At 45.9% G+C, this 24,500-nt stretch overlaps 1 protein-coding gene across 2 annotated transcripts in view; it reads left to right on the forward strand.

Annotated features, from left to right (window-relative positions):
• The window catches only part of SPOCK1 (SPARC (osteonectin), cwcv and kazal like domains proteoglycan 1), a 562,859-nt gene that overhangs the window by 425,455 nt on the left and 112,904 nt on the right, over positions 1-24,500 (forward strand). For both annotated transcript variants that reach the window (XM_043465433.1, XM_043465434.1), the window contains one exon: positions 12,465-12,579. In XM_043465433.1, the coding sequence (XP_043321368.1) occupies positions 12,465-12,579 (115 nt within the window). The remainder of the gene's footprint in view (positions 1-12,464; positions 12,580-24,500) is intronic.

Consider the following 24,500-nt stretch of genomic DNA (forward strand, 5'->3'; position numbering starts at 1 on the left):
TTGCAATAATTTAAAGTGACTCTGAATAACATCCCTATCAGCAGTGCAGTTGAGGAGCCAGGGTTTCGTTTGGCATAATTTAGGGAGAAGTGGCCAGAGATTCACAGAGCCCCATTTCTCCATCTCCCGCACTGTGGATCCTCCTCTTCCTGCTGTCCTCTCCCTCTGCATCCAGCCCTCCTGGGATACCCAGCACGCCTTGGCCAGCATCCTGGCTGTGGGGGTCTGTGAAGCACACACACAGCAGGGGACTGGGGGAGGTGGGATGACCTGGATTGAGTGAAGCTGCCATTGATAGCCTGGTGACCTTGAGGCCATCATTTGCTTTCTCCAGCTTGCAGGGTTTTTTGTCTGTAAAACCAATACCAGTTCTCACCTAGTGTTATGTGAGGTGCATGGCATAAATAAATAGGCAGATAGTGAGTGCTTGCTGTGTGCTGGGGCACATGTCCTTCAGGAGGTAGCTGTGATGCCTCTGGTCAGGGCAGTGAGGAAGAGGGCACAGGGCACAGAGGTGGGAGCCCAGGGAGGCCTGCCTGGAGGGGGCATGAAGCCAGGCAAGCAAGAAGGCAGGGCTGAGGCTCCCTTCTCATGCTTAGGTGTGGGAAGTAGCATGCCTCTTCATTTTTATTAAACCAGTTGGTTTCATTTCTACTTGGAACCCATTTCCTACAGGGCTGGCTGGAAACCTGACCTCAGTCATTTTATGAGTTTTGCCTCCTTCATGGGTCCTGTCGACTATCTGAGCTCTTACTCGGAGTCAAGACCCCGGGCTGGGGAGGAGGTGCTGCTCTGCCGGTCATCTCCACGCAGAGGCCCTTGCTTTTGTTCCCTCATTTCCCTGTACTCAGCTTATTTTCATTGAGCACCTACTATGAGCCAGGTACTGTTCTTAGAACTTTGGATATGACAGTGAATAAAGTTGTCCTCACGGAACACACATTCTAGCAAGAAAAACCGAATGCCGCCAAAAAAAAAGTAATTTGAACAGTATATTACAAGATGATGGCCTGGAGAATCCCTTGGACAGAGGAGCATGGGGGTCTACAGGTTATGGGGTCGCAGAGTCAGACGTGACCGCGAGACTAACACTCACATACACACACACACAGGTTTCATATTTTAAAAGGGCCACATAGAACAGTGTAAGGGGACCAGAATGCCAGGTTCTGGTTTTAAAAGTGTACTGAGAGGAGGCTTCAGTGAGAGGGTGACATGTGAGCAGAGGCCGGGGGAAGACGAGGTGATGCAGGGAGTGGCCCAGGGCCCCTGTCGATCTGGGGTCCCTTCTGCTCCCAGACTGTGATTGGCCGGGCTGTGCGTGGTCCTACCTCTTCTGTGCATACCTGCTGGTCCTTCCTCCCATGGGCCTGGCTTCTCCCCATGAGGCTGACAGGAAGCAGAGCCTGGGGGCTCTGAAAGGCCTTCCTCATCTGCGCTGTATCCTCCAAATCCCAGAAAGAGGAAACATCCCACAGAAATCTGACATTTTAAAGTAGTATTTAGCTTTAAGAGGACCCCATGCAGGGCAGACAGCAGGAGAAAGACCCAGATGTGAGAAGCTGCTGATGAGAGTCCAGGAAGCCGCAGGGGTGTGATTATCAGGGAGCATAAAGCTGGACCACTGGGGGCTGGGGTGGGGAGGGGAGACAGCCTGAGGGCATGTGAGGTGACACCGGATCTCCTCACCAGGTTTGGGTCAGGAAGGGGGGGTGCAACCCCTGGAGGCTGACCCCCCCCCCCCGCCATCTCCACCTACACCCCAAGCAAGGCAAAGGCTGTAGGAGTTGGCTTAGAGTTGTAATTTGTCACAACTCCTGCCTTTAGGGTTGTTATTCAGCCTCTAAGTTGTGTCCAACTCTGTGACCCCATGGACTGCAACACACAAGGCTTCCCTTGTCCTTCACCATCTCCTGGAGTTTGCTCAGACTCTTGTCCATTGAGTTGGTGATGCCATCCAAGCATCTCATCCTCTGTCATCCCCTTCTGCCCTCCATCTTTCCCACTGTCAGAGTTTTCCAATGAGTCACCTCTTTGCATCAGGTGACCAAAGCGTGAGCTTACCTTTAGATTGCTGGTTTGATTCCAGCTCAGAGGAGGTACTGGGGAGAGGGCCATCTTCTTCTCAGGCCCCCTCAGGAAACTTCACCCCTTTCCTTTGGGGTTTCCTGCCCAGGACCTTCCACTGGTTTTGTTATGCAAATTAGAGAACCTTTATTCAGTTTGGCCCCTAAAAACAGAATCCTGGAATCCTCATTTGCTTAAAAGGCTTTGCTAAGTTGTTGACAAGATCAGCAAGGTCAGGAGCAGGGGGTGGAAACTATTTAAGAGAATGACCTCCCACGAGATGCATGACTTCTTCCAGCCTCAGTTTCCCCCTATGCAACAAGAAAGAGTAAGACATAGAGTGCTGCAATTCACAGTGCCTGTGCTGAGCCTGCTCACTGCACTAGTGACTGCGAACGTCAATGAAGAGGGGAGTGTGTGCTTCAGGAAAATCTCAGTCAGGGGTCTCACCTAGCCTCGATAAAGGTCGATTCTTTGCAATTCCGGGCAGGTCCTGTAGGCGGCAGTGCAGAGTTCTCTCTGTTGCCAGAGCTTGCCCCCTAGTGGGCAGGCGAAGAGAAAAAGTACAGGACTGAGGGAGCAGTTAAGGGGAGTAGGTAAGAGTGGTTTCTTCAAAGAATTCAAACATTGCTGGGTAAAGCAAGTTATATTTACTTTCCCCTAGCTGTTCGTTTCAGTTCAGTTCAGTCGCTCAGTCATGTCCAACTCTTTGCGACCCCATGAGTCACAGCACGCCAGGCCTCCCTGTCCATCACCACTCCCAGAGTTTACTCAAACTCATGTCTATCGAGTCGGTGGTGCCATCCAACCATCTCATCCTCTGTCGTCCCCTTCTCCTCCTGCCCCCAGTCCTTCCCAGCATCAAGGTCTTTTCCAATGAGTCAACTCTTCGCATGAGGTGGCCAAAGTATTGGAGTTTCAGCTTCAACATCAGTCCTTCCAATGAACACCCAGGACTGATCTCCTTTAAGATGGACTGGTTGGATCTCCTTGCAGTCCAAGGGACTCTTCAAGAGTCTTCTCCAACACCACAGTTCAAAAACATCAATTCTTTGGTGCTCAGCTTTCTTCACAGTCCAAGTCTCACATCCATACATGACCATTGGAAAAACCATAGCCTTGACTAGATGGACCTTTGTTGGCAAAGTAATGTCTCTGCTTTTTAACATTCTATCTAGGTTAGTTATGAAACGTATGGAAGAGTTTAAAGAATATTGCAATAGATACCGTGTACCCATCGCCAAGTTTCAGTCAGTTCAGTCGTGTTCGACTCTTTGCAACCCCATGAATCACAGCACGCCAGGCCTCCCTGTCCATCACCAACTCCCAGAGCCTACCCAAACCCATGTCCATCAAGTTGGTGATGCCATCCAGCCATCTCATCCTCTGTCGTCCCCTTCTCCTGCCCCCAGTCCTCCCCAGCATCAGGGTCTTTTCCAATGAGTCAACTCTTCTCAGGAGGTGGCCAAGTATGGAGTTTCAGCTTCAGCATCAGTCCTTCTAATGAACACCCAGAACCGATCTCCTTTAGGATAGACTGGTTGGATCTTCTTGCAGTCCAAGGGACTCTCAAGAGTCTTCTCCAACACCACAGTTCAAAAACATCAATTCTTCGGCACTCAACTTTCTTTACAGTCCAACTCTCACATCCATACATGACTACTGGAAAAATCATAGCCTTGACTAGATGGACCTTTGTTGGCAAAGTAATGTCTCTGCTTTTTAATATGCTATCTAGGTTGGTCATAACTTTCCTTCCAAGGAGTAAGCACCTTTTAATTTCATGGCCACAATCACCATCTGCAGTGATTTTGGAGCCCCCAAAAATGAAGTCTGACACTGTTTCCACTGTTTCCCCATCTATTTCCCATAAAGTGATGGCACCAGATGACATGATCTTAGTTTTCTGAATGTTGAGCTTTAAGCTAACTTTTTCACTCTCCTTTACTTCACTTCTCCAAGGTTGGACAGTTATTAACATTTTGCCCCATTTCCTCTCTTCCTTTTCACACATGCACAGTTTTCCTCTAGACCATTTAGAAACACTATGTAGAGACTGTGACATCTCACCCATAAGAAAATAAACAGGCATTCTCCTATATGAGCACGTTGGTAGGTATTATTACACCTACGAGAGCAATAGTTCAGCATCACCTAACATATAATCCACATTACAATCACAGCATTTTCCCAGGATGCCTTTTATAGCTTTGTATAATTATTATTATTCAAGAACCAATCAAGTCTCACTCCCTGCCTTTGTTTCATCTGTTTAATTTCTTCTAGAACAAGAACCTACTCCAGGGGTTTTTGTTTGTTTAAATGTTTTGAGCATTTAGGCAGTTGTCTTATAAAATGTCCTCAATTTTAGACTTGGTTTCTAATGAATAGATTCAAGTTAGGCATTTGTTGGCACTGAAACTTCAAAGGCACTGTTATTGTTTCCTTTTGAGGCACTTCAGGAGATGTATGCCAGGTGGTCCCACTCCTAGTGGCACTAAATTGGCCCCTTGGTCCCTTTGTTAGGAGGTAGCTGCCAAATGTTTATTGAAAAATGTACACTTGTAATTGGGTATTCTGTGGGGTGACACTTGGAGACTGTGTGAATGTCATATCCCCAGAGACTTTCACCCAATATTTTTAGCAAACATCAAATGATTCCTTCCTGACTCAATTATTACACTGGAGGTGGGGGCGGGGGGAGGATTGCAAAATGATTATTTGCTAATTCCAGCATTCCTTCTAAATTTATTTAGCTGGCATTCTTCTGTAAAGAAGAGCTTTTCTTTCGTATTTTTAGCAACTTGGTTTGAAAGTTTCAGGTTCTGCCTTCTTTGGAACTCTTAGTTCAGAAAAGAAAAGTGTGTATGAGAGAGTGTGTTATAGTGAGTGTATATGTGTGTGGGTGGGTGTGTATGTGAGAGAAGGAGACAGAGACAGAGTGAGATCTGCAGGCTGAGTCCTGCACACAGAGGCGCTCTCGCGGAGGCCCGCCATCAGCCCAGTGGAGCTGGTTCCTGCTATTTTGGCCTTGTTCACGCCTCTCCAGTTTCACTGTCTTCCTGGCTGTTTCTCAAGAGCTGTCAGCCTCTTCCTCCTCAGGACCTTTGCGCTCCCCTTTGCCTGAAACCCCTTTTCCACAATAGCCACATGGCTCACTTTATTCTGTTCCCTGCCCAGGTGTCATCTGGCTTGATTTCCTGGTCACCCATATAATGTACCATCCCCTCCCGGCTACTGTCTATCTCTCACTCTCTGTTGTGTATCCTCCATAGCCCTCGTCATACCTGCCCCGTAAACATCATGAGAACAGGCCCTTTGTCCCATTGGTTCAGAGCCTAGAGTGGACCCTGACTCCCCAGAGGCAATGACGGGAATTTGTGGTATGCAAGAAGGAATACACACATGCACGCATGATTGGTAAAGTTCCAATTGGTATGAGATCAGAGCCCCTCCCCCTCATTTCTTGCTGCTCCATCCAGGTGACCAGAAACATTCCCATCCTGGGCAGAGAGGATGGCTGTTTCTTGACCCTGGGATAACGTGTGCCATCAGCTGCCTCTTTCTGGGCGCCCAGTTACAAAAGCCAGCAGAGCTGGAAGATTATCCACCCCCACTTCCTTGACATGATTTTGGGGGAATAAAAACAAATCAGAATTCATCAACTGTGAACAAAATTGTCAACTGTGAACTGTCAACAGTCTGGTTTAAAAATAGATGAGAGGTTGATGAAATACAGTAGAGAAAGCAATTTAAATAAAATGTTAAAAATAATACCCAAAGCGGGTGAGGCAATAGGAAGAGTGTAGTGTGGTGGAGAATGTGCCTGGCAGAGGCCTGCGTGAGCAGTGAACCAGAGAGAGGTTATTAGTTTTGCTTTACTCATCACAGAGGAGAGAGATTTACTGGCCATTTGCGGGAAAACATTCACTCATTCCGACGTTTTGGCGTGTTATGTAAAATGGAAAGGAAGATTGGTTAGGAAATCTGCTAGCACGTTTGTTTTTAAGTAGGTCAACATTTTGAATATTTCTGACCATTTGTGAAAATCTCTGGCTCTTCTTCCGTCTTCTCTTTTACTGTGATGATTGAGAAAGACATTTGTGTTCTACCAAGTCGGGTCTCGAAGCTTCTGGGGTTTGTATTTTTTTTTTTTGTTTGTGTTTGTAGAAATATGGGTTCTGCTACTCTGATTAAAGTCTTTAACTTATTTCCCACGTCTTTGACTCTGCTTCTTTCAATAGTTAAGGCTGATGACTTATTTAGTTGCTTTATCATGAAATAAATATAAAGCCATGAATTTTTCATATTTCCTCTTTTCTAGGCCCAAGTCTCAGCTGATACATTGGCAAGTTCTTTATGTCCAACTGCCCCATATCCTGAGGCTGCTGGTCCATGTTTTTCTTTCTTTCTTTTTAGGAGATTTGAGCCATCTTGGCACAAGCTCTGTACTTTCTGAACCTAAGACAAGGTGATCCATCCTGTAGGGACTCTTTTTAAAAATCTAGATGGAAGGTGTATTAGTTTATGAGAGCTGCTGTAATGAAGTGCCACAAGTCGGGTGGCTTACACAACAGAAGTTTATCATCTCACGGTCCCAGAGGTGTAGGTCTGAAATGAAGGTGTGAGCAAGGTTGGTTCCTTCTGTGGCTGCCAGGGAGAAGCTGTCTCTTGCTTCTTCTAGCTTCTGGCAGCCTCATTCATTTCTTGTGGATAGCCCCCTTCCCCTGCATGACTCCTCACATCATCTTTCCTCTGTGTGTGTCCAATTTCCCCTTCTTCTAAGCATGCCAGTCATATTGGATTAGAGTCCACTCTAATGACGGCATTTTAACCATGATTATCTCTGTCATGTATTTCTAAATAAGCCACACTGTAAGATCCTGGGGGTTAGGAGTCCAACATGAGGGACCAACATGAGGGGTGTAATTCAACCCGCAGTACTAGGTGTGAAGCTTTACCCCTCAGAGGGAGAGTCGTGAGTCCTCTCTGCTCAGACCAGCTCCCAGTGTTGGCCAGGACTGCAAAGGTTCTCCCAGCTGGGCCCTGGTGACCTTCTGGTGGTCACTCTACATTTACTAAGCTGTGTTCTTTCCCCGTGTGATGGACAAGCTCCAGGGAGCCCCTCTGTCTTCAGCTCTTTGTGAACTTGGATTGACTAAGTTGCTCTCCACTCCATATACTTTATTTATACCTGTCTGTTCCTCTTCTCTCCTCCAACTCCAAAATTATTTTCCCTAAAATGAGAAATTATGGGTGTCACTTTCCAAGAATGTCATTTTTCAGTTTGTTTTTATTAATAGAAGCCACCTTCAGGCTGCAGACTCTAAGCGGTAGACTCACAGCCCACCCTGTTTAACTTGGAGCTCTGCAGATCCTGTTTTGAAGCAGGACAACAGCCCATCTGAGGTGGGATGGGGTGGGACGTGGCTGGGCTGCCTGGATCCTCTGGACCTGCAAGGCACATATGGAAGACGTGGGCCCAAGCTTCCTGAGTAAGTGCATACTGCTGAGAAAGCACCATCCATCATCCATAATTCTGCCAGTTTTCGACTCCTGCTTGGGAGAACACTGTGAGGCGGAAGGCGTGGGAGTGCTGAGACTTGCTCTGTGGTCCTGAGGTGGGGCAGGAGCTAGTGATGTCCCTGTGTTGTTGGAGGGCATTTATTCCTCCCTTCCCACATACCCGCAGGAAGATCCTTCCATTCCCTTGCTTTCTGTTCCCACTGCCCCTTTCCCAGGAACATTGCACATTCCCTGGTGTGTTGGAGCCTGGCATCTCTTGGATCAGGTTCATCTTTACAGCCAGGAGCAGAATCCCTGTATTGGCCAAGTAATGTGCCTTTGTTCCTCCTGACTCCCATTCTCTTGGCAGGTCTATACTCAAGGGCTGGTATATACCTGCCTTGTGTCTCTAGAATCTCTGTGTGCACAGACCCAGGATGCTTCTGCCTGGTCCACCCCCGTCCACATTTTGTCTCTGCCTGTGATTGGTGGTCTGTGGACCAGAACTTTCCTAGGTCTCTTGGCTGGAAGAGGGAGTGGGGGAGTGAAGGTCCCAGGTATGGTGCACAGTGCAGTCTAATGGGAAGCCCTGGGCTGTGAGGGTTTTGTATTCCCCCTGGGTAAAGCTGGCACAATGATCACCTTCTGGCTTCTATGTCTTTTCTTCCATAATAAGGACCTGGGGGAGAGGGGACAAGGTAAGTGACTGGTGGGTAACTCAGGGCTGTGACTTGGGGAGGAGTTGCAGGGAGGGAGCATGAGTGAGGTGCCTGTGTTACAGGCCACAGGATGTCCCTGCCTAGAGATAATCCCTGGGGGGCATCACCACACAGTGCTCTCACCTCCTCCTCCTAACCAGCTTCCTCCAGAGACATGGTTATAGTTGGTCATTACCTTGATAGAAGTCTATAAACTGTGTTTCATATTTTATCATAATGTACTTGACATATAGACATGTATGTATTATTTATATGTTGCCATGCTTACTAAAAAAGCCTTAAAATCCAACACCCAGCTTATGAAATAAACCATTCCCAGTGTTCGCGAGGCTGCTGTGGGCTCCTGTCTGATGCCGTTCTCGGCCTCCTCCCTGGAGGGAACCCCTGTCCTGATGGTATCTGTCAACACCCCCACTTCTTTAAAGTAGCTTTTACCAGATACATTGCATATCTCTAAATAACACATTTCGAGCTTTATAAAAAAATGAAATTATAGCCTTTTGAGCTTCATTTAAATGCCACATATTGTTCTGGAAGATAAAAGGCAGATCTGTGTCCTTGAAGCATGCATTTTCACCACTGCAGATAAATATTGTTTTCTCTGGTGGCCCCTTCCTGGAGTCAGGGAAGAGACCCGGCTGCCCGCGCACGCTGAGACTCTGGGCGGCTGTGGAGGTGAGGATGCCGGGGCCCGCGATGGAAGCCGTGGTGCTGGAATCGCAGTGTGCTGGAGTCCCTGGGCCCGCTGAGGCTATATCGAGGGGCAGTTGTTCTGGGTATCTGGGAAGCAGATGGATTCCGACTCCAGTGATGGACTAGCATGAGCAGGGAGGCTGAAAGGCAGAGCGTTAAGTGTGGAGCTCAGAAAGAGGACAGCAGCATGGAAGGTCAGTGATGGTTCACGACAAGCACCTTGGATGCTGAGCTCCGGCACCTGCACTCCTTGTGCAGGCAGATTTGTGGCCCCTGGTGGCTGGAACAGAGCTTTAGAGCTACAGAGCGAACCAGACCCCCCTTTCCAACTGCCTTTGTCATTCAGCAGCTATTTACTGCACGCCTGCTATGTGCCTGGGCCATATATGTTTCATCATATCAAGTCAGGGATAAGACTGTGACTAAGACTTTCCCCTGTCATTATATACTTTAGGGTCTAGTGGAAAGTCACCTTTTGATAAATTATATGAGTGATTCCCAAATACTAGTGGCTTCTGACAGCAAGCATTAGTTCCTTGTCCGTGTTGTGTATGAGCTGTGGATTAGCTTCAGCTCTGTTCCATGTTCTCTGCTGTCTGGGTCCCAGACCGAAGGAGCAGCCCTTATGGGGCATGTGCTATTTCCATAATAGATGGAAATAGCAGGAGGTGAAACCAGGCAGTGGTTCTTTGACTATTGCTCAAACCTGGCTTGTGTATGTGTGCTAAGTCGTTTCAGTCGTGTCCAACTCTTTGCAACTGTATGGATTGTAACCCTCCAGGTTTCTCTGTTCATAGGATTCTCCAGACAAGAATACTGGAATGGGTTGCCATGCCCTTCTCCAGGGGATCTTCCCGACCAATGGATTGAACCTGAGACTCTGGTGTCTCTTACGTTGGCAGGGGTTCTTTATCACAAGTGCCAGCTGGGAAATCTCATTCCTTACTCACAATCCACTGGCCAAAGACAGTCATATGGCTAGGACCGCTGTCACCATGGAGCTTTAATGGACAGTTGATGCTATCCCCATCAGCTTTCATGACATAAGGCACTGAGCAAAGTATAGGTTTGTCTTTTGGGAAGGCCAGAGAATGTTTAGGAAGAGGATTACCATCCATCACAGGCACAAGCAGGCAGTTGCAGTCACAGTATGATAAGGCTTTAGAGCGAGTCACTGTACTACTTCTGACTTTATAAATTTTCATGTAAAAATGTTATTTGTTCCTCTAAATTAGCTTTAGGGATTCTGTTGAGAAATAGTATGAGAATCCCTAGCCTGAACCTGAGGCTTGTTACAGGGAGCTTGCCCAGGGGAGGAGCAGAAAGTAGAGCTGGCCATAGTGGTCTTCACCTCTGTGCTGTGCTGAGTCTTTTCAATCGTGTCCGACTCTTTGCGACCTTATGGATGGGAGCCCAGCAGGCTTCTCCATCCATGAGATTCTCCAAGTGAGAATAGTGGAGTGGGTTGCCATGCCTTCCCCTGGGGGATCTTCCCGACCGAGGAATAGAAGCTGTGTCTCCTATGGCTCCTGCACTGCAGTGGATTCTTTACTGCTGGGCCACCGGGGAAGCCTGGTCTTCACCTCTAGCCCTGGGCGTATGCACACAGGCCGTGCTAGTTACAAAGAAGCTTCTCACCCTGGGGACCCACCTGCCAACTTACAGTGTTCCTCCTGGCACCCCTTCTGTCCATTTGGACCACCTGTAGGCACGTCCCATACCTGGAGGCTCTGTAGTGCCGCATCCCTACACACACATATATTCCTCCTTCCCTTATAGTCACGTCTACCTGGCCCTATAAGGTTGCTCATTTTTTGCTCCTTGTCTGTGCTCATGTTTTGCTTCTTCATTGTCAGTTGACATTTGTGGCCTGGGTCATGGCTTCCTTTCACATGGCCCCTAACATGCCTGCCACCAAACCGGGCATGTACCAAACACCCAGCAATGTGCACAGAAGGAAGCCTTGCATTGAGAGGAAGCCTGCCCCTGTTGGCTTGTCCATTGTGCTTTCTCTGCAGGGTCTCAGGTGACTGTGTGGGGGACAGGAGGAGTTACACGAGAGTGACTCCAGTGTGTGCAGATTGAAACCCTCTCTCCTTCCCTTGGTGTGTAATCGGTGTGGGGACTGAACAGCCCATCCGCTCACAAGGAGCCAGGGTTCATCTGCACTCATGTGTTGCTTTGCAAACACTGGTGGCCTTTTGAAAAGTATGCATTTGTGTTTTCCAAGGGCAAGGACCATATCTCCTCTTTTCTTCCCTTTAAAAGATTCCTCGTGGCACCTGATAAGCGCTACACGCACAGTGGGTGCTCTGTCCCCTCTGCCTACCTCCCCTTCCTTTGAACCTGCAGCAGATACCAACGTGGTTCTGGGCCCGTGGGCCTTTGCAAAGACTGATTATATACTGCCTTGATCTAGAGAATTTTACAGGTGAAAAAGGGAGGAAACCCTTAGACAACTGAGACCCAGGCCCCTAGCACAGTTGCATAATTAACCACACATGGAGTGCAATGCAGACCGTCTGTTCTCTCGGGCCCTTCACGTGACAGATACAGTGATGGGGACTGTTAATGTGCTTGGCCCTGGAGTCAGTCAGAAAGGGTTTGGAATCCTGGGTTGTGAATGTCATGATCTTTCACAAGTTATTTAGCATCTGAGTCTCCTTTTCTTAAACCATAATGTAGAGATAATAAAATGCTGTTCATTGTTGTGGTCTCCTACATCTGTAAATGATATCCTTCTATCCTCTTGTTCTGAATCAGTTGAGACTTAAGAGTAAACAGCTGGCAGAGAGTGGCCAAAATACTCCCATTGCTACAGATGAAGGGATTGCCAAGAGGATGTATGTGTTTGGGGCTTCCAATTTTGAATCCTGGAATATGGTGGGTGTTTCCATTCAGTCCTAGGCTAGACAGCCACAGGTGTCCTCTGGGGGAAAGACTGTGTCAAACTTAGGTTTTGGATGGTTGAAGCAAAAGCATCGCTCCTCAGTTGCTCCCGGGGAAAGGGCTAGGCCTCACACAGAGCATCCAGACTTACTAAGTAGACTGTTACTGTTCCTCCCTGCTCCCTGAGCAGCTGAGCGGGTCTAGGCTTGCTGCACAGACAGAGCCTCAGTAGTGGGGGTAAGGGGACATGGCGGAGCAGCCTGCAGCCCTCCGTGTTTGTGGACCACAGGTGTTAAATTTCATACTGATACTCGCATAGACAGTTATGGTTGAGTTTACCACTTATTAAAAGTAAGCCTCCCCATGCAGTGTTTTTAGACGTTTATCTTAAGCATTTGGGAAAACATAAAAAGCCATTTCTTAGTTAACGTTCTATCATTGAGACCTTTAACAGAGATGAACTCCCCTTTACTTTGTCTCTGCTTCTGTGAGCCTAATCATGTTTAGAAGGGCACTGGCTGTTTCCCAAGGAGGCTGAGGAGGGGTCTACTTGGCAGTGTTCTTACGGCTTGTTCTGTCTGTCTTCTGCAGTGCAAGTTGGAGTTCCATGCTTGTTCTACCGGCAAAAGTCTCACCACCCTCTGTGACGGGCCGTGTCCATGTCTCCCAGAGGCTGAGCCGCCAAAACACAAGGCAGAAAAGAATGGTGAGTGGACATCACGCTGACGGGGGACTGGGTGGTCAGGGTGGCCTGATGTGCCAACGGCTGCCCCAGACTCCAGGAACCCAGCCTTTAACAGAGCCGATCTAGTTTGGGCTGGGGAGATGGGTGTGCTTGGCAAGTACTCCAGTTTCATTTAGGAACTCCAAATTGAACCACCTTCAACCTCCATTTGATAGAAAAAGAACTGGGCGTCTTTGAAAATAATTCTGTTAGACCAAGATACGCATTAGGTTCTTTCTAGAGGTCAAATTGGCTATGGTGTAGGAAGGGCAGGGTTTCAGCGTTAAGACCAGGCCTGCCCTGGGTGCGCCTTGGTCTTCCTTGAACTCTGATCTCTAAATCCTTTGAACTTCTGAAAGCCAGATTTCAAAACATAGACTGCAGAGGTGTCATGATGGTGAACAGTAGGCCCCCCACTACTGGCAAAAGCATTTCTCTATGAATATATTCTGCCAGGCATGTGGCACAGAGCCAAGGGATGGATGGAAGGAGAATAACTTCCCAGGGGCTGTGGTTCCCTTTCCATGGCTGAGGGGGGCGGGAAAGGTCAGGCCTATCTGAATGTTTTCATGATGTAGAAATTAATGTTGTCGCACTGGGCTCAGTCCCTTAAAAGCCTTCTGTAATGAAACCTAGATAGAAGCTTGCCTTCTGTGGAGCTGGGCTTTCTCAGCTGTAGCTAGCTGTACCATGAACAATGTTGGACATCTGTGTGTGAGTGCATGCATGCCTGCACACACGTGTGTTCTAAAGCCCGAAGCTACTTGTGATGGAGGAAGATGAATTGGATGTGAGTGTTTATCCACTTGCCTCTTCCTAAGCTGTCCTGTCTTCGCCAAGGCACAGGGATGAAGACGTTGAAGTGTAAATTTGTTCATGGTAACCAAAGGAATATTGTGTTACAAGGTTTTGGGGGAAGTTTAACCCAGGATGTAGAAGGACATTGTAAACCGTGAAATATTGGGGTCACAAATCATCTCCGTAGATTACTCTTAGTTACCAAAAAGCTGATCTCATTGCATTTTGACCTGATCATTTATAGAACTCCAGGAAGAAATGTTAACTAATCTATACAAGCCTCCTTGAACTTTGGTCGGAAAACCCAAAGCCCTGTGTAGTAAGCGGCAAAATCCATAAAATTAACTTCTGTTTTGAGATGTGTTAAGACCCTTCTTAGGAAGTCTCCATAACCTCTTATTTCAAATATATTCTTTATTGCTGTTATTTACTTTTCTGTTCTGAGACAAGGAAACCGATGCAAGGAAGTCATTTCTGTGATTTGCCTATAGTTTTCTGTGAGAAGGCTTTGTAGTTCTTTAAACAAAGTACAACCCTTGTTGCTTCATGGTGGGCTTGTCACATCTGATTAAATGAGATTCATTCTCAAGTATGACTCGCCAGGTATGGCCTTGGGTGTGCCACTTATTTGTTCAGTCACTTACTAGTGAAAATTGGAACAAAGTCTTATCAAACCTATGCAAGTAACTGAATTGGCATTAAAAGTAGAATTCTGAGAGGCTGCTGAGAACAAGATTACCACTTGAAAGTATTTCATTTCCAAATGTTTGTAAAAGTAACCATTAGGTTAATAGTGAGGAGGTCAGGAAGAAAGCATAAGGATTTTATTATATGATTATCAGAAAAGAGAACCATAAAATATAATACCAGCAATATTCTAAAACCAATGATCAAAATTATATATATCCTTCATTAGTTCCTGTAGTCTTGTATAATTATTTTTTGTTCCACTGACCCTTGGGTCAACAGTTTGCTTTAATGAAGTCATCGGAGTCTGGGAACTGCCCTCTCAGTCTCTAGTATCGTTTAGCTATTGTCTAAGAAATATCACCTTTGAAGCCTGTAGCAAGAAAGGCATCTGTTACTTGTACTAACTGGGCACAGTTCTTACCATGAGGCTCTGAGATTGCCCTTCTTGGTCAGAGACCCAATTTATGCTGTGACTTAAAGCAAATATTTTATATAAGCATGCAGGAAAGTAGGAACTACCTACTGGTGATAAGACAGAACATCTGTAGTTAATTTAGTACATATCCAACAATATTTTAATGCAGGAGAGTATAATCCTCTATTAGGATAGGGTGCTTAACTATTTAATACAGATTTGATCTGTGTTTCCCTGGAGGACAAGGGCATATTACGGGCAGTGAGGGCACTGATAGAGCTCCAGGATCATTATGTGAAATGAAACATTTAAATGAAGAATATTCTACCTGGAGCAGAATCAGCCAAGGGAAGGCTGACTTTTTCCTTTGAGTTGACAATTCTTTCCACGTAGCTCTCACAATAGTTTGTGGCAGGCAGTGAGCACTGAACTGAGGTTGTGGCAACTGGGATGAAGAAGAGAGAATGGTTTTTGCCATACATTAACATGAATCAGCCATGGGTTTACATGTGTTCCCCATCCTGAACCCCCCTTCCACCTCCCTCCCCATCCCATCCCTCTGGGTCATCCCAGTGCACCAGCCCTGAGCACCCTGTCTCATGCATCAAACGTGGACTGGCGATCTGTTTCATATATGGTAATATACATGTTTCAATGCTATTCTCTCAGATCATCCCACCCTCGCCTTCTCCCACCGAGTCCAAAAGACTATTCTATACATCTGTGTCTCTTTTGCTGTCTTGAATATAGGGTTATCACTACCATCTTTCTAAATTCCATATATATGTGTTAGTATACTATATTGGTGTTTTTCTTTCTGACTTACTTCACTCTGTATAAAAGGCTCCAGTTTCATCCACCTCTTTAGAACTGACTCAAATGCATTCTTTTTAATGGCTGAGTAATATTCCATTGTGTCTATGTACCACAGCTTTCTTATCCATTCACCTGTTGAGGGACATCTAGGTTGAAAACCACCACAATATTGTAAAGTAATTAGCCTCCGACTAAAATAAATTAAAAAAAAAAAAAGAAGGAATGGGTGCTCAAGAGGGGTCAGAGGTGAAATGAAGAGCAGCTTTCATTTGGCCATTTGGCTGTCAAGGTGGAGGGTGGAGGGGCATGTCCATCTACCCACCTTCCTTAACCTGGTAGCTGCCCCTCTCTGAAGCTGCATGCGGTGGGAGTGGCATTCACAGGCCACTCTGTCCATGAGATACTTTGTGGCTCTGAACAGTGTCAGGAGCACTTTTGTGTCTGTGCCTGTTACAGAAATGACATTTCATCATCTCACAAATACAGGTGTATAAAAAAATGTGACATTATTGTTGTTAATGATACTTTATTTTCAACCTCCTCTCTGTTTTGAACCTTGGTTTCTTCTGGTAATATAAACATTAGTGTAGTCATTTCCAGGTAAATTCTATTATTTTGGGATTGTATCTCAACTCTAGAAAGTAGGATTGGGATGGGGGCTTATGAACGACTGTATGGGTGTGAGGTGGTTCCTGGTGTGTCTCTTTCTTTGGCATCTACCTCTCTGGGGTTTTGCTATTTTTAATTAGTTGTCCAGCAATGCTCACCCTCGGTGTAGCCAAGGAGAGATGTTCTGAGACCTTCTCTGTGACATGCTACACATGTTCATTCAAGTCACACTGAGTCCTCTTTCTTCTAAGTCCTACACTTTTTGGTTCACTCATCCTCTCACCACCCCTCCTTGGCCCCTTTCAGGGCCACACAAAATTTGAAGATGTCATTCTATGACCTTCTGATGTCAAGAAAGCCTGTGATGGGTTTGTTCTCTCAAGGCTTCTCTCCTCGAATCTGCCCAGCAACCATTTCCCTTCCATGCAGAAGACATCTTTACAAGACTGGTTTCAGAATGGGCTTCATTAGTAGCAAGACACGGGTGCTCTTTGTTGTGGAGCTCCAGCTGCCAAGGGTTTCAGGATCACCTCTTCCTGCCTAGGACCCAGAAGTGACTTTGGAGACAGGAAAGTGCTGTGGTGAGCAGAACTTGCCTGGGGATGCAGCAGTCTCTGCCTGTGCTTCTCCTTCCCTAAATATGACCTCTTGCAACCCCATTACCTGTGACCAGTACTGGGTGTGAGCATCCAAGGTTTGCGAGACCAGGATCTAACTCACTCTCTTTCTGATTTTGCTGTGCCTCTTCCAGCCTTTGGCTGTTTGAATTACAGCAAACCCATTCTTGCAAGTCAAAAGTGTCTTATCTGATGGGATTTGGTTTCAAGAATGTTTTTAGGAAGTCAAAAACAAATGGTTGAGTTTTGTGTTCTCTCTTTGTTTTTTCTGGCATCTCTTCTTTGATGTGGCCCCTGAGGGGATGGTAGAAGGTGGAGTCATTCTTTAGTACCTCTAAATATTTCCTTTCACATCTCTCAGTTGCCTCATGACCTTGGCCAAGTTATTTAATTGCTTTATCTCTCATCTCTATGATGCCAAAACAACCTCAGGAGTATGGGGTAATGACTGTCCATAGGAAGGGAAAAATTAAAAAGAGGGAGATGAGATTGAAATCCACACATTAAGCCTGGGTTTCTGTACCATCTCTAAGAGTTTCTCAGGAAAGATCCTTCCCCTGTCTTTTCTAGTATTGATGCTGAACTCTCAGCTTCTCTATACATGGGTGCCAAATCGAATCTTGGAGATAGAGTCTTGGGTGAAGTAGAAAAGAATAGCTTTATTGCTTTGCCAGGCAGAGGAGGTCACAGCTGGCTAATACCCTCAAAATGGTGTGTCCCAACTTGAAGAAGATAGTGAGAAGTTTTATAGTAATTGTTCAAAGAGGGCATGATCAGCTCGTGGACATTCTTTTGATGGGTTGGTGGTGGGGTAAGTAGGAGTCAGCATCATCAACCTTCAGGCCCAGTTTGTCTGGGGTCTACATGGTTGTGGGCAGCATATCATTGTTAATCGTCAACTTCTCCCACTTGGAGGGGCTTTCAGTATCTGCACAACAGCTCGACAGATTTTGTCTATCCATTGATGAGGAAACAGGACCTTGCCCCAAGACCTCCTCCCTGGTCTTGCATCACCTCCTGTCTAATTGACTTTACTGCTTGAATCAGCCCATTGGAACCCAGGGAAGGTTATGGAGGCTGAATGAAGGCTGCTTCCTATAATCAAAGAAATAGGAGACACAGAAAGACCTGTGCCCAGGAGCCCCACAGGGCCCTACATGCTCTCAGTATTTTCTGGCGCCCAACAGCCAGCCCAGCTAGGAAGTTGCCTCTCACATCTAATGTTAAAACTGTAGTTCTGAGTTCTGCTGCTTTTTCTTCAGTTTTCAGTGAAGAACATGAGGAATGTCTGAAACACTCATTTCTTGATTTTTTTTACAGTGGTTGAAATTTTAAGGCTAAAATAGCCTTAACTCTTACAGTCTTAAAGATACATTTTTTTTAAACTAGCCCCCTTCCACATCTGCTCCTGTCCCCACCCTGACTCCATCCCTCCCCTCGTCACCAAGACAGCCCTTTCCCCTGGCCTGGGCTCCACAGCCTCGTTCTCTCTGGAGGAGGGACTCAGAGCTCCCTCTTGGCTGAGATGAACATTTCATAGTTGTAGGTATCTAGTCAGGAAAGATCTCCCCTAACTTCCTTCGCACCATCTTGAGGGGACCCTGGTGTTCCTCGAAGGTGCCTCAGGTTTCCACACAGGGACCAGGGAAAGCCGAGTGGGTGGGGCCTTCTGGCCTCCCCTAGAATGACTCCATTTTTATGCTTTACCACCTCAGATCACATTTGCAGGAAGAGAGTTTTGGCACCAGCAACCATTGTTCAGTTTCCATTGACTGCATGAGGAAACTGGGAGTCTCCAGAGAGAAAGCGTCTCTCATCAGCTCAGAGGGTGGATCGGTGTGGGTGGGGTCAGAGCCTGGGCCTCTTCACTCGTGGGCTGGGCCTCTGTCCTCCCTTCTCTCCCCACCGTGTGTACTCACTTAGGTGACAGCCAGCCAAGGCCTCAGCCTGAAGACGGCTGAGGGTCTATAGCTGTGTTTGGCAGGAGTTAGTTATTTCTCCGGGGTCTGATGTCACTTGCCTGAATCTTGAAGTGTGAACCATCAGGCAAAGAATGTCACTGCACAAGCAGTTCCCACAAGCAGCCAGGTTTGGAAGGCATTCTGTAGACTCTCTCCCACCCCACCCCCAACCTTTGGAGGAGGAAGTTGAGAAAATAGCACTATCTCTAAAGCCAACTCCTTCTTTGCTTCTGTTGTCACAGGTTAGCTATTTTTGTTTTTAATTTTTCTCTATGTTATTTTCTAATTGGAGTATAACTGCTTAAAAATGTTGTTAGTTTTTGCTATACAACAATGTGAATCAGCTATAAGTATATACATGTCCCCTTTCTCTTGAACCTCCCTTCCACCCGCACCCCCCACCCAACTCATTTCAGCCTCTAGGTCATCACAGAGCACTGAGCCGAGCTCCCTGTGCTATATACAGCAGCTTCCCATTGGCTGTCTATTTTACACATGGTAGTGTATATATGCTAGTGTTACTCTCTCAATTCATCCCACCCTCTCTTTGCTCATCTGTGTCCACAAGTCCATTCTCTATTTATGCACCACTGTTCCTGCCCTGCAAATAGGTTCATCAGTACCATTTTTCTAGATTGCAAAAGCTTTACAGACATGCTAAAGTTAAGAGAATTCGGTGTCACCAAACTAGGTTAGCTTTTGGAACGGGGATGTGGGTCCAGCCAGTTGGCCTCAGGAGTTCTGGAGAAGGCTCTGAGGCTGTCAGCGTTTCCTGGCCTGACCTTGCTGGGAGTTGGGGGCAGCGTGGGGCCATGTTTCGTTCCACAGATCCTTCCAGCACGGCATGCTAAAGAGGAAATAACAACTTCCCTCCAGCTGAGCTATTTGGAACAGTAGAAAAATAGTCTACAATGATTTTCTCTTCTCAAATGGTGATTTCAACCCAAGGGCTGGATTCTGGGGGAAAAAAAGTCCTGGGTTGACAGACGGCTGTCTAATTCCATTACTTATCACAAGTCAAGTTGGGGAAATGTGTTTAAACGGGAACAGGAGGTGGTGCCAAAGAGACGGGATGAAGAGTTCTTCCTCGCTGTGATGTCTCAATGGAAAAATCCTAAAAGCATCCTGCTGCTGAGGCTCCCAGCAAAATGAAGATTTATCTTTGCATCCAGGGAAGAACATTTTTCTTTAATGCCTATTGTGTAACAGGGTGAAGGCCCCAGGCTTGCAAACTTGCAGTTTAAAAGCAGTTTCTGTTAACCTTTTCCATAACCATTCAAGTCCGCTCACTTATTATTCAGTACTACATTATGGCCAGAAATTAAACATGTAAAGGTACATTTAATTTTTAGAGCCTTGTTATTATAAATGCCATGACCTTTTTAAAAAAAAAACAAAAAGAAGCTTGAGAATGAAATTGGCAACTGCATCCAAGAAGAAAAACGTACTTGTCGGGACTCTGGAGTTAAATACTGCCTTTGGCTTTGAACTCAGATTCTTCTTCTGTGAGTTTGGCTCTGGGAAAGTATACCACAGGTTCTCCTGGTTATTCTGAAGCTTTCTTGGTTGCAACTGACTGGGGAAAGGCTGCAGGCGAAAAGACACAGGAGGGTAGACTGGGGCAGGGTGGCCAAAGTCATAGCCAGAGACCAGAGAAGGAGATAAAGGCTTGTGCTAGAAATTAATGTCTTTGATAGTTCACTCAGACAGCTCTCTTCTGCCATAATTTTTTATTTATAAATTAATACCCATTCTTATATAAAATCCAAATATTATGGCAAAAGTGGCCCATATTCCCAGTTCTATTAGCTTTCTCTTCATAGGCTTCCAATTATATTTTTAGAAACATAAAGATGTTTGTTTTGTAAACATCTAATATACTTTTGGGCTTCCCTGGTGGCTCAGAGGTTAAAGCGTCTGCCTGCAATGCAGGAGACCGGGGTTCGATCCCTGAGTCAGGAAGATACCCTGGAGAAGGAAATGGCAACCCACTCCAGTATTCTTGCCTGGAGAATCCCATGGAGGCAGGAGCCTGGTAGGCTACAGTCCACAGGGTCGCAAAGAGTCAGACACGACTGAGCGACTTCACTCAATATACTTTTAAGACTGTTTGTTGTTGTTTGTTGTTATTAAGTCACTGAGTCATGTCCAGCTCTTTTGCAATCCCTTGGATTTTAGCCCACCAGGCTCCTCTGACTATGGGATTTCCCAGGCAAGAATACTGGAGTGGGTTGCTGGTTCCTTCTGCAGGGGATCTTGTGGACTCAGGGATCGAACCTGGGTCTCCTGCATTAGCAGACGGGTCCTTTACCACTGAGCCACCAGAGAAGCCCCTTTAAAATAGTACTCATCCAAAACCCAGGATCGTATTCTACACAATGTTTTGTGCCCTTCATTTTTTTTTGTATCATAGATATGTTTTCATGGAAGGTCACATCTCTCTCCCCCTGCCCAAGGCCCTCCCCATCACCACCCCTCTCTCTTTCCAGAGTCTGCCAACTCTGCTCCCTTGAACTCCAGACTATGTGATGACTGTTCTGCATTTCTGTCTGGATGCTCCTAAGCATATCAGACTTAACATATCCAAAATGTAACTCCCAATCTCCCCTATATCTGTCCCTTCTTCCTATATTGTATTTGCCACCTTAATTACTGTCATCTCCATAGTTCAATCTGCTGAAGTAAAACCAAAACCCAAAACTTCTTTCTCCCACATGCCACATATAATCATCATTTGAGTCTGCTTTCAAATAGATTTTTGAATATAAGTACCTCTTACCACCTCCATGATTACCACCCTAGTGGTCCCAAACATCCTCATATTTTATTTCAGTAGCTTCTGAGTTGATTTCCTGGCCCCTACATTCTCTTTTGAACTAGGAGTGAAACAGTCTGTAAAATGGAAGTCATATTGTATAATTTCCTGTTCAGGACATGCTGCTGACTTCCCATCTTGTTAAGAGGAAAAGAGAAAATACTTCTGGTGACCTGCAAGGCCCAGCATGATCGAGTCCCTGATCAGGTCCCAGTGAGTCCCTCAGATGTGCCATTTCACTCCTGCCTCAGCCTGGACACTCTTCCCAGACATCGACACGCCTCCCTTCACCAGCCACCCTTCAGTCTCTGCACAAACGCTGCCTTCTCAGCACTTCCATCTCTCTTTCCTCCTTTATTTTTCTTCTTCCTTTTTGAATATTTATTTTTATGCATTTATTTATTATTTGGCTGTGCTAGGTCTTAGTCATGGCACATAGGATCTTTGATCTTCATTACAGCATGCAGGATCTTTAGTTGCAGCATTCGAACTCTTAGTTGATCTAGTTCCCTGACCAGGGATTGAACCCGGGCTGAATTGGGAGTATGGAGTCTTAGCCACTGGATGACCAGGGAAGTCTCCCCTCCTTTATTTTTCTACAAAACAATTATCATCGTCCAATATATTAGATAATTTGTTTATTCTGTTTATTGTCTGACTTGCCCCACCAGAATGGAATTTACATGAGGACTTTTTTTCTGGATTCTCAACAATTATTTGTCAAGTGTTGACTTCGTCTCATTCTTCTGATAAAGTGAAAGTATTAGTCGCTCAGTCATGTCTGATTCTTTGCGATTCCATGGACTGTGGCCTGCCAGGCTCCTCTGTCCATGGAATTCTCCAGGCAAGAATACTGGAGTATGTTGCCATTCCATTCCTCTGAAAGTGTAGTCTATTATATAGATGTACCATAGATTATAATGTATAAAATGGCAGAAAAAGAGAGATTTATTGTGGTAAGAAATCATCTGTAGAAGGTGCTTAATGTGTATATTAAACCCTTGGTGTGTGTGTTTAATTCTTCCAGCAACCAAACAAAGCCCTCTCTGTTGCTGATGAGAAAATTTGGAATTTGGAGTTTTTCCGTACCTTGCCTAGGACCACCCAGCTAATAAATGAAATAACAGGGACTTGAAGTCTTTTCTAGTACATGTGCTCTTCTCACGTTATACTGTGTTCTTAACCTAAATTGAATGTCCATTGAAAGGGCAGACTTCCTATGGAAAAAGAAAAAAAAAAGTACATTCATGCATTTTAAACTAAATTTCCCCATGCTTTCAGTGCTCAGAGAATGCAGTCTGTCACTGATACCACGGCCCTCTCTGATGGGATTTCTCCAAGGTGAGAGAATCAATGTCCTCGCTCATTTTCTCTTCTTTCTTTCTGCAAGCACACTTCGCTCTCTGAAGTTTATCAAAACCCTGGCGTGGGCTCATTTCTCACCACAGCACTACGCTTTCTGATAGCCACAAGTTTCTGACCTAGCTTCTTAAAGATAAAAATTCATTTGTAATCTGTCCTCAAGTCGACTGTTCTTCCGTTGCCCTGCTATCTATTGCTGTGAGAAGAAAAGACAGCATTACAATACAAAAGTAAATTGAAATTATAATCGAAAGAGAGCAAGTGGCTGCCCCGCTACCAAGCCATCTGCTTCATAAAATCTCGGTAGTCCTTGTCCTTGCTAGAGCCAAGGGTTGGAGTGGGCACCTGGGCCTTGCAGAGAGGAGTGAGAAAAGAAAGGGCGGTACCTTCCTAACAGGTACAGTGAGAATTCAGTGAGCTTAACTTCAACTATAGATATGGAATGCAAAAAATATATCTTTGGACTTCCCTGGTGGTCCAGTGGTTTGGAATCCAACTGCCAGTGCAGCAGACATAGGTTTGATTCCTGGTCTGGGAAGCTCCCATATTCCATGGAGCAGCTGAGCCCATGTGCCACATGTGCCAGAACTACCGAAGCCCGTGCACCCTAGAGCCTGTGGTCACAACAAGAGAAGCCCCCACAACAAGAGATGCCTGCCCACTGCAACTGGAACATGGCCCCCACTCACTGCAACTAGAGAAAGCTTGCATGCAGCAGTGAAGACCCAGTGCAGCCAAAAATAAATACATAAGTAAATAGAATTTAAAAATACAGCTGTTATCATCATCATTTTGATACTGATTCTCTGTTTAAAAACTCAAACGGCACTTAGACATAAAGGAGGCAGGATGTCACTTTGATTATTTAACTTGAGGAACATATAAGGATGCCAGATAAAGCTCAGAGTAAGCAGTTGTTTGAGTATATAGTAATAGATATTCAGATCGCTTGGGAGTGTAGCCACAACAAAAACAAGCCAGCTCTCCTCAGTCTCTGGAGACCAGGAGAGATGAGAGATCTGTGAGATGTTTTCCAATCACAGTGATGTCATGAGGGTGAAACCTTGTATTCCTCTCCTTGTCCCAGGGTCCCTCCCCCCAAATTGAAGCAACTTTACGGTGAGAGATGGTAGATCTCCTTACACAGTAGAGGTTCTGCCTGTGCTTCTCATCATTGAAGACCTAGAGTGAGCTAATGAAAGAAATAGTTTCAGCATGGCTTAGGGGCAGTTCTGGGAGGTGGAGGCACTGGGACATTGGGGCCTAGGTGATAATGAGGTCGATCATGGGTCTGTAGAATATAAACATTGCTGTTTTCAGAGTTCCCAGTGATACATGCACTAGCTGGTCATGTAGTGCATGTCCTTGATATTTGACTTCACCATGAAGAAGTCTCTGTGTAAGGAACAGTGCAGCTGACCTGTTCTATTCCATGTCTTCCTGGGAATCTCAAGAAGGCAATTGCATGGGCCTGTTTCCCCCTGTCCCCAACTTCATCCTACGGAGTATCCATTTCTTTTGGCATCCTTGGCCTGACTATGCTTTGTCCAAGCTTGAATCTCCTGAATGGCTCTTTCTAGCATGTCATGTGTTGGGGGTGGTGTGAGGCTAACACCCCAGTGAGTCCTCTGTGTTCTGCCCTAGTGAGGGATGCTAAGCTTAGCTCCAGCTTCTAAAACCACTCAGGCAAAGGGGGTACTCATGCTGTGCAACCACACTTAGAAGGTGAATGTCAAAGACCAGAATATTAGTGCTAATAGGTAGTTTGATTAGAATTGTGATCATGTACCAATGCACAGGGCCAAGTAATACTCCAAAGA

This window comes from Cervus canadensis, chromosome 4 (genome assembly GCF_019320065.1).
Source record: "Cervus canadensis isolate Bull #8, Minnesota chromosome 4, ASM1932006v1, whole genome shotgun sequence".
NCBI classification, from domain to species: domain Eukaryota; kingdom Metazoa; phylum Chordata; class Mammalia; order Artiodactyla; family Cervidae; genus Cervus; species Cervus canadensis.